Source organism: Salvelinus namaycush, chromosome 20, assembly GCF_016432855.1.
Source record: "Salvelinus namaycush isolate Seneca chromosome 20, SaNama_1.0, whole genome shotgun sequence".
Classification (NCBI taxonomy): domain Eukaryota; kingdom Metazoa; phylum Chordata; class Actinopteri; order Salmoniformes; family Salmonidae; genus Salvelinus; species Salvelinus namaycush.
In genome coordinates, this window is record NC_052326.1 from 3,031,799 (window position 1) to 3,042,602 (window position 10,804).

Consider the following 10,804-nt stretch of genomic DNA (forward strand, 5'->3'; position numbering starts at 1 on the left):
TGCTTGTGTGGATGAATGGAAGCAAGTCCCTGCAGCAATGTTCCAACATCTAGTGGAAAGCCTTCCCAGAAGATGAATGGCTGTTATAGAAGCAAAGGGGGGACCAAATTCATATTAATGCTTATGATTTTGGAAAGAGATGTTAGACGAGCAGGTGTCCACATACTTTGACCATGTAGGATACGTGCATTTGGAAAAAGATGTTCAAACATTCCGTAATTGAAGCAACAACTAGACAATGGAAAACAACTAGTTTCACAACTGGTATCATCCAATTCAGCCCCCATCAGGGAGGATGAGAGTTTGATTTGTTCCGTTTGTTTCCTGAATCCTAATCAGCGAAAAAAATGACATCTAAAGATTATGCATTACTGATAGAATTGTCAGCATGTTCGGTGATACAGGTGGTAATGATGTTTCAATATGGTCTTAAAATCACAATAATACGGTAACTATCTCTTTCTCTGGTATAGTGTTACTTTCCTCGACTCAATGAAAATACCCATAAAATGTTAAGATTTTTTTTTATTTAACCTTTATTTAAACTAGGCAAGTCAGTTAAGAACAAATTCTTACTTACAATGACGGCCTACACCGGCCAAACCCGGACGACGCTGGGCCAATTGTGCGCCGCCCTATGGGACTCCCAATCACGCAGTGCCTTAGATGCAGTGCCTTAGACCTCTGTGCCACTCGGAAGCCCAAGATAACTACGATCTTAAAGGGATAGTTTACCTATAGATGTATTAAAGATAATATAAATAGGTGCTTATATTAGAATTTTCATGCTTTATGTCCAAATCATCCTAAAGTATCTAAATATTGATTGTGTAACTCAAATAAGTTACTTAAAATGATTTGGACATTAAGTGCGAGAATGCTAATATAGGTACGATTGACTTGCATTGGATTTGTGCCATAAATGCTAAAAAGTTAGCATTTGAAATAGTGACCAGGTAAACAAAAAACAATGCATGAATTGCTGTCCTACCTCGTCCATAGAATGCTTACAGAGTAAGTCTGTAAGTAAACCAATGTAATTTTGTAATTTGGGTGAATTATATCTTCAACTACAACAGTATTTGATCGTGAAAATCTCTTATGCTAGTGGAAATACATACAAATGCATAGTCCTTGTGAAACAATGGTTGAATGCTATTTCATGCAGTGATTGCATGATGTATATGAAGGCTAAATATGCACTGCATTGACTGTGCTTCCTCTGTAGTAGTCAAAGCAATACTCCATCTTGAGTGGATTTAAGTTAAACAGGCCAGGAAATAGATTGGAAAACCTGCTTCTGTGAGTGAATACAGGCACTTCAGGCATGTACACCAGGTCAGCGTAGGCTCCTTCACATCCACAGGCAACCATCCGAATCACAAGCTCATTTCTTCTTTTGCACTTCCAGCAGTAAATTCTGTCCGGCTGTGTTCTTTGGCTCAACTTTCAGCAAGCTGTTTAGATCTTCAATGCAAGCTTTGTAGTCCTGAAAGGCAAAATGAACACATCAAACAAAATGCAAAAACTCCATACAATGTACTAACAATTTTTTGTTCATCAGCAAGGCTCTCACTTTCAGCTCCTTGTGTGCCTGTGCTCGTCTGTACAGTGCCTTGATATTAGCGGAGTCGAGTCGCAGGGCCTCTTCACAATCTTGCAGTGCCTCCTTGTACATCTTCACAGAGAGGTAGCAAAGTGCCCTATTTAGTACAAAAGGCACAAATTAGTCCCATATAGGAATTATGCACATCCCTTGTACAACAGGAGCTGGGCAATAACATTTCACAGAACTATATAACAATGCAGAGTTGGGAATACCACTCCCAAGGGTTTGTTGGCATTTGTCTACACACCAGATAGACATTATTAGTCTCACCTATTTGTGTAGGTTGTGATTTCTGAGGAATTGTGTTTGAGGCTCTGAGTGTATTTCTCTATGGCTTTCTTGTACTCTCCTTTTTTCACCTGCGCATTGCCTTCCTCTTTCAGGGTTAGGGCTTTTTTAATGGAAACCTCTCCTGGGACTGAAAAAAATAAATGATACATCTTATTATTGACTGTACATCTGTTCCAAGTTGTACAAAGATGAGAATCCAATAGTAATAGCCAAATTATTAACAGCATTTTGTGTTTCTACTCATATTTGAGAGACTGAATCCTATGAAAGACCAACCAGATTTCTTATTTTCTCTGGTGCCATTGTGTTGCGTTGTTTGTTGGCTTGTTGCCAGAGACAATTTTTCTTTGACGGCCATCGGAACAGTGGGAATAAGTGGGAGCTTCTCTCGCCATGAGAGTCCATCCACCTCTGTCAGACACTTCGTCATTCTAGAAGGAAAGAGGGTGAACAAGTTGTACATTCCACTATCTTGATTATGTCCCCTATATATGACAGAAGTTCTCAGAAGTTAAAGGACTTTAAAGGGTTTTTGTAAGTGAAAATGGATTTGTGCAACATGTTATACCTGCTGGTACCATCATGGGCTGCAGGTATGTTACAGTCGATCTGTAAGGCCGTCTTGTAGTCCACATAGGCTAATCTGTATCTCTCCAATGCTTCATACGCTGCAGCCCGGCGAAGGAGAGGCTTGATGCCAAACGGAACTAGGTCAAGAGATCTATAAAATAAAACATTTTTAGGTAGCAGTGTTGTTGCAGTAGTATGGACAAAGAAAACCGGAGAACCTATACAACAGACGAAGTAATGTGCTACTCGAGTATATTGGAAAAAGATTATCGTGATATGTTTTAGGTATGAGTGTTTCTGCAGTAGTATGGACAAGGAATGACAGAACAGAACCTAAGCAACACTGGACAAAGTAATGAGTTTCAAAGTAATGAGTTACAGTAAATTGGGAAAATGTTATGTTGATAAGTTTTAGGGTAGGAGTGTTATTGCAGTAGTATGGACAAAGAAAGACAATCTAAGCAACACCGGACAAAGTAATGAGCTACAGTATATTGGGAAAAGATTATGTTGATATTGTAACGACCCTGGGTTTATAAGCGCGGCCAGTTTCATTCCAATATGTTTTAGGTAGGAGTGTTACTGCAGCAGTATGAACCAACTGTAGAGCCGAAGAAATAGGCCTTCATGGCCTACCACAAAACATATGTCCATAATGTAGGCTACTTACACTGTACAGTCCTTCACACACTCCCAACAATTTCCATCCTTCAGATAACTGGCTGCACGGTTAGAATACAGGATACTAAGATCCTCTGGATTCTTCTTTCCTGCAAATGAATTTACAGTGATAACAATGTATCAGAACATGGAAAGCTTGTTCTGGTTTTAGAAGACTTCAATTACGCACAATATAAAACACATGTATATGGTGTTAGGTGACGCGACAAACAATGGACGCTATGCGAGAATTGTACCAAAAGAAACGCAATAAACACATCTGTTCAATAATGTGGTCGTCAAAATACAAAATAAATAACTTGAAAACGTTCATGTGGCAGTTGTTACCCATGTCTAAAAATCCCAATACTGTGCGATATTATATTTACGCGATATGAGCACAAATGTAAAGTCCCGTGCTAAGAACCTTTTTGTGAAACCCACGAATTCTGTGTATGTATATTTGCGATGGCTATTCCTCAACACATCAGAGCAAGATCAATAGGGGAAAGTAGGGGGTGTTTCACTGTCTTCAGACGTCTTTTGTCTGAAATATATAGTGAAATGTTTTTCCTTCGCTTCTGTCATTTATGTTTTCAGAGACACGAAAAAAACATCATGTTACAAAGTAGAGTTTCGTTGCTATGTTTATGTATAGGTCGTCGGGGATTGGTCCGAATTCACGTGTCGCCATTCCCATTTCAATGATGAGCGCTAGCTTGTTAGCTGTGGGATATGGAACGTGTTTTGTGGGAGTGCGAGTGTCTGACGCAGTTCGTGGTAGTGCCTGTTTGCTGAGGCAACGAGCTGGGCGAGCGGCAGCACTGCGAGGCATTGACTGTATTTTGCCAGCTGCGAATTTTGTGATTGATGGTTTTATTATTTCAAGTAAAAACTACCAGAAATCAGTGGCTACAGCCCTACAATCGATATAAACATTGCTAAATAGCAGTTAATTGAACATGTGTCCCATCTATCGTTCTGTGCAGCTGGCTAGCTCCAGCCACCCAAGTCATAGACTGTTCTCTCTGCAACTGCACAGCAAGCGGTACCGATGTACCAAGTCTGGAACCAACAGGACACTGAACAGTTTCTACCCCCAATCCATACACTGGCTAGATGCACTGAAAGATACAAAGACGAATGGGCTTTATTTGTTCTCTTTTCTTTTCTTACAGATTCATTAGCATATTAAATATCTAATTTGCATAAGATAGTACATAAAGTTTTATTCTAATTTCATAAATTGTTAAACTCTCAGCTTTGCATAAAGTCTTGTTAATAATATGACTAGGTTACCTTCAATTATTGGGCTTAAATTATGTATTCCGTAATGCTTAATTTCAAATCAAATGTTATTTGTCACATGCTTAGTAAACAACAGGTGTAGACTAATAGTGAAATGCTTCCCAACAATGCAGATAAATAATAAAAAAGTAAAATGTAATAATAAAAATAAAAGTAAAAAAATAAAAGTCCACTAAAATGTGCAGTTGTGTCACACAACACAATGCCACAGATGTCTCAAGTTGAGGGAGTGTGCAAATTGGCATGCTGACTGCAGGAATGTCCACCAGAGCTGTTGCCAAATAATTGAATGTTAATTTCTACCATGGTAGTACGTCCAACCGGCCTCACAACCGCAGACCACGTAAAACCACTCCAGCCCAGGACCTCCACATCCGACTTCATCACATGTGATATCATCTGAGACCAGCCACGCGGGCAGCTGTGGGTTTGCAAAACCGAAGATTTTCTGCACAAACTGTCAGAAACCGTCTCCGGGAAGCTCATCTGCGTGCTCCTCGTCCTCACCAGGGTCTTAACCTTACTGCAGCTCGCCGTCGTAACCGACTTCAGTGGGAAAATGCTCACCTTCGATGGCCAATGGCACGCTGGAGAAGTGTGCTTTTCATGGGTGAATCCCGGTTTCAACTGTACCGGGCAGATGGCAGACAGCATGTATGGCGTCGTGTGGGTGAGCGGTTCGCTGATATCAACGTTGCAAACAGAGTGCTCCATGGTGGCGGTGGGGTTATGGTATTGGGAGGCATAAACTACGGACAACGAACACCGTAGCATTTTATCGATGGCAATTTGAATGCTGAAACACCGTGACGAGATCATGATGTCCATTGTCGTGCCATTCATCCGCCGCCATCACTTCCTGTTTCAGCATGATAATGCATGGCCCCATGTCGCAAGGATCGGTACACAATTCCCGGAAGCTGAAAATGTCCCAGTTCTTCCATGGCCTGCATACTCATCAGATATGTCACCCATTGAGCAGGTTTGGGATGCTCTGGATCGACAAAGTGTTCCAGTTCCCGCTAATATCCAGCAACTTCACACTGGGATTGTGGACTGGGATTCCACAAGCCACAATCCACAATAGCCTAATCACCTGCTCATCGAACATCGCATTCCAAAATCATGGGCATTAATATGGAGTTGGTTCCCCGTTTCCACTAGATGTTGGAACATTGCTGCGTGGACTTGCTTCCATTCAGCCACAAGAGCATTAGTGAGGCCGGGCACTGATATTGGGCGATTAGGCCTGGCTCGCAGTCAGCGTTCCAATTTATCCCAAAGGTGTTCAATAGGTTGAGGCCAGGGCTTTGCATGCCAGTCAAGTTATTCCACACCGATCTCAACAAACCATTTCTGTCTGGACCTTGCTTTGTGCACGAGGGCATTGTCATTCTGAAACAGGAAAGGGCATGCCACAAAGTTGGAAGCACAGAATCGTATAGAATGTCACTGTATGTGTTTAAGATTCCCCTTCACTGGAACTAAGGGGCCTAGCTCAAACCATGAAAAACAGCCCCAGACCATTATTGCTCTTCCAACACAGTTGGAAGAGGTAGCGTTCTCCTGGCATCTGCCAAACCCAGATTTGTGAAGCGAAGAATGCGTTTCCACTACTCCAGAGTCCAATGGCGGCGAGCTTTACACCACTCCAGCCGATGCTTGGTATTGCGCATGGTGATCTTAGGCTTGTGTGCGGCTGATCAGCCATGGAAACCCATTTCATGAAGCTCCCGACGAACAGTTCTTGTGCTGACGTTGCTTCCCAAGGACAGACTTTAAAAAAAACGCTATACACTTCAGCAATCCCGTTCTGTGAGCTTGCATGGCGGTGTGCTCGATTTTATACACCTGTCAGCAAGGGGTGTGGCTGAACTAGCCAAATCCACTAATTTGAAGGGGTGTCCACATACTTTGTATACAGTACATTGGGAAAGTATTCAGACTGACTTTTTCCACATTTTGTTACGTTAGTCTTATTCTAAAATGGATTAAATAAAAAAAAATCCTCAATCTACACACAATACTCCATAATGACAAAGCGAAAAACAGGTTGTTAGAAATGTTAGCAAATTTATTACAAATAAAAAACAGAAATACCTTATTTACATAAGTATTAAGAGCCTTTGCTAAGACTCGAAATTGAGCTCAGGTGCCACTCTGGTACACTCAATTGATTGGACATGATTTGGAAAGGCACACACGTCTCTATATAAGGTCCCACAGCGCATGTCAGAGCAAAAACCAAGCCATGAGGTCAAAGGAATTGTCAGTAGAGCTCCGAGTCAGGATTGTGACGAGGCACAGATCTGGAGAAGGGTAACCACCAAGACTCTTCCTAGAGCTGGCCGCCCGGCCAAACTGAGCAATCAGGGGAGGCCTTGGTCAGGGAGGTGACCAAGAACGCAACGGTCCCTCTGACAGAGCTCCAGAGTTCCTCTGTGGAGATGGGAGGATCTTCCAGAAGGACAACCATCTCTGCAGCACTCCACCAATCATGCCATTATGGTAGAGTGGCCAGACAGAAGCAACTCTTCAGTAAAAGGCACGACAGCCCGCTTGGTTCACCAAAAAGCACCTAAAGGACTCTCCGACCATGAGAAACAAGATTCTCGGGTCTGATGAAACCAATATTGAACTCTTTGGCCTCAATGCCAAGCGTCACGTCTGGAGGAAACCTGGCACCATTTCTACTTTGAGGCATGGTGGTGGTAGCATCATGCTGTGGGGATGTTTTCCAGCGGCAGGGACTAGGAGACTAGTCAGGATCGAGGGAAAGATGAATGGAGCAAAGTACAGAGAGATCCTTGATGAAAACCTGCTCCAGAGTGCTCAGGACCTCAGACTGGGGTGAAGGTTCCCCTTACAACAGGACAAGGACCCTAAACACACAGCCAAGACAATGCAGGAGTGGCTTTGGGACAAGTCTCTGAATGTCCTTGAGTGGCACAGCCAGAGCCTGGACTTGAACCTGATTGAACATCTCTGGAGAGACCTAAAAATAGCTGTGCCGCGACACTCCCCATCCAACCTCACAGAGCTTGAGAGGATCTGCAGAGAAGAATGGGATAAACTCCCCAAATACAGGTGTGCCAAGCTTGTAGCATCATACCCAAGAAGACTCAAGGCTGTAATCGCTGACAAACGTGCTTCAACAAAGTACTGAGTATAGGGTGTGAATACTTAGGTAAATGTGATATCAGTTTATTTTTAATACATTTGCAAACATTTCTAAAAACCTGTTTTTGCTTTGTCATTATGAGGTCTTGTGTGTAGATTGATGAGCGGGGGAAACTATTTAATCAATTTTAGAATACGCCTGTAACTTAACAAAATGTCTGGAAATCTTTCCAAATGCACTGTATATAGAGTATAGATTCATCAAAAATTGCTATTTTTGATATTTTTGGAATGGCTATTCCAGCTGAAATAATAAATGTGCTGATGCAAAAATAGACACAAATAACACATTATCTGATTAAATTGCTTAAGAAAGGGGCAAAAGAAAGGCATGTCTTCTCTCTCTCCCTCCTGTTTGCACTGGCAACTGAATCTCTTGCTGAAAGAATTGAAAGAAAGAACAGGACCCAAGCGTAACAAGTATCAGTATTGGCAAACATTAATATAAACTAAACGCATTTGCAGATTATGTCCTGCTATACGTAACCAATATTGAAAAACAATGCCCCCCTTGCTAAAATTATTTTCAAAATACTAATAAAATTCACCGGGAGGAAAAACAAAATAATGTCAATAGGAAGACTAATGATCTACAGCAATCTATTAAGTTGACCACAAACAATATCAAATACTTAGGATGCTTATTAGTGACCACAAACAACAAATATACGCTGAGTGTAAAAAACATTAAACAAGTGCTCTTTCCATGACAGACTGACCAGGTGAATCGGGTGAAAGCTATGATCCCTTATTGATGTCACTTGTTAAATCCACTTCAAATCAGTGTAGATGAAGGGGAGGAGACAGTTTAAAGAAGGATTTTTAAACCTTGAGACATGGATTGTGTGTGTGCCATTCAGAGGATGAATGGGCAAGACAAAAGATTTAAGTACTTTTGACAAGGTATGGTAGTAGGTTCCAGGCACACCGGTTTGAGCGTATCAAGAACTGCAACGCTGCTGGATTTTTCACGCTCAACAGTTTCCCATGTGTATCAAGAATGACCCACTATGCAAAGGACATCCAGCCAACTTGACACAACTGTGGGAAGCATTGGGAGTGAACATGGGCCAGCATCCCTATGTAAAGCTTTTGACAACTTGTAGAGCACATGCCCTGACGAATTGAGGCTGTTCTGAGGGCAAAAGGGGGTGCAACTCAATATTAGTAAGGTGTTTCCAAGGTTTTGTACACAGTGTATAAAGATAACTTTATCCCATTACTCAAAAATATGAAAGCAGATCTAATTAAATGGAACAATCTTCCCATAAATCTTACAGGTAGAATAAACCTCTTCAGAATGGCATGGCTCCCAAAGTTTTTATATTAATTTTCAGTAATACCAAGATATTCTTTTAAAAAGTATACTGAAAGTATACTCTGGTCATAAGACTTTATATGGGCAAATAAAACGGAATAAAAAGGAAAGTTTTACATCACGTCTGAGGGTGTTTTTTTTTACCTTCCAGACTTGGAATTGTATGAACTCGCATCAGTGACTGAGAAACAAAATGGTGCATGTGAAGGAGAGTGATATGAAATCTTGAGACGGGGGTGAGAGCAGGTGGGTCTGGGAAGGTGAGGTCGTTGTCATTTGTATGTTTTGCATTGTTAAAAAAAAAGCTCTCAATGGCACAGCTGGATAACTTTTTGAGGATCTGAGGGCCCATACCAAATCTTTTCATCCTCCTGATGGGGAAGAGCCAGTTCTATCCTCTTCATGACCATTGTGTGTGTGGACCATGATAGATCCTTAGTGATTTGTATATTAAGTGCCTCATTTGCATAATATAACATTTCAATTGAATACATTTCACTTTAATCTGAATCCTCTGTGTTCTAAATCAGCCCATAAAATGGCATAACAATATGACCAACCTATCTTGAAAGATTGGACAAAATCTGTTGAATTTAAGAATCCAGGTATTTTGGTGCCATTATTGACTAGGGATTAACTTTGACCTGTCCACTGCCTTCTTGACCTTTTCCGGTAACTTGAAAATAAGATTTCAGCAATGGTAAATCCTATCCTCATGAAATAGTGCTATGTGTTCCTGAGAAGCTTCTCTATAACATGGAATACAAAGTATAACACCAGAACCAACGTTGAATGTAGTCCCCTACCATGTAGCCTGGTCACATTGTTGTGACTGACTTGTTAGCTAGCTGCCTACCTGACTTCTCCACTTCTTTGATAGCCTGGCTGTAAATAGAAGCAGCCTCCCCATACTGTCCAGTTTTAAAGAATTCGTTGCCTGCTTGTTTCAACTCTGTCCAAGACTGGGAACGACGCTTCTGTGACATCTTTGTTTTGCTGTAACACATGACAAAAACAGTTGCAAGATATCGTTAGTTGGCTAACGTTAGCTTTACGTTTGGCTAGCAAGCAAGCTAACTTTTACAGCAAACAAAAGTTATTGTTCATAGCTACTAAATTTAGCAAGCCAACTAACGTTAGCTTCTACATACTTCCCTTGAATAATCTGGCCAGCATAATTTTAGCTAATTCCTTAAAAATACAGTAGCTAACTAGCATAGTATTAGTGTATCCAGCTAGGTCTCAATTTACCAGTGACTGAATGAATATTGATATCCGGGCAAGCCGGTTGTGTAACTAGCTATAATCTACTGTACTCGTCCGCAAATCTTCTAGACAATAATGTTAGCTAGTAAAGCCAAGATCTTAAACAAGTTAGCTATAGAGGTGTAATACGTGTCTCGCTTACTAGCTAATCACGAGCAGCGATCAGTGGGTTTTCAGAATCACGTTAACTTCTGTTGTTGGCAAGACCGCTGTGATCGAAAAAGGCAAGAACAAATAAGTACTTCCGGGTCACGGATTTGTGGAATCATTCAGAGTAAAAGTTCCGTTCTGTATACTTTGTAAATGAATAATGAAAATGTGCACAACTATCGACATATATATAATTTATACTAATTATCATACAAATAATAATTAAGAATATTTCCATATTATGTTATGCAATTTATTTTTTTATGTATATTTTTTCCAAGCCTAAATGGTCAACAATGTTTGTGTGTGTGTACTTCTATCACTTATTGCACCATACAAAATTATCTGTATGTTGTGTTGCAGTAAAAGGGCGGTCCATTCTACTCAGGAGCACTTCTAGTGTCCAAATCCACAGAGTTTACACCCAGAGGAGCATCTCTGCTCATTTGGCA

General features: G+C 41.0%; 1 protein-coding gene across 2 annotated transcripts; it reads right to left on the reverse strand.

Moving 5' to 3' along the window:
* Positions 1-589: 589 nt before the first annotated feature.
* Positions 590-10,428, reverse strand: LOC120065641 (mitochondrial import receptor subunit TOM34-like). 2 transcript variants are annotated; one of them, XM_039016705.1, is made up of 8 exons: positions 10,345-10,428; positions 9,793-9,932; positions 3,141-3,240; positions 2,469-2,621; positions 2,177-2,331; positions 1,880-2,027; positions 1,577-1,703; positions 590-1,489 (listed from the first exon to the last, which is right to left on the reverse strand). In XM_039016705.1, the coding sequence occupies exons 2-8, from the start codon at positions 9,920-9,922 to the stop codon at positions 1,388-1,390; spliced, it is 915 nt and encodes a 304-aa protein (XP_038872633.1). In that variant the 5' UTR covers positions 9,923-9,932; positions 10,345-10,428; the 3' UTR covers positions 590-1,387. The 2 variants fall into 2 exon arrangements, with proteins under 2 accessions (XP_038872633.1, XP_038872634.1); XM_039016706.1 differs by lacking the exon at positions 10,345-10,428 and adding an exon at positions 10,188-10,314.
* Positions 10,429-10,804: the final 376 nt, after the last annotated feature.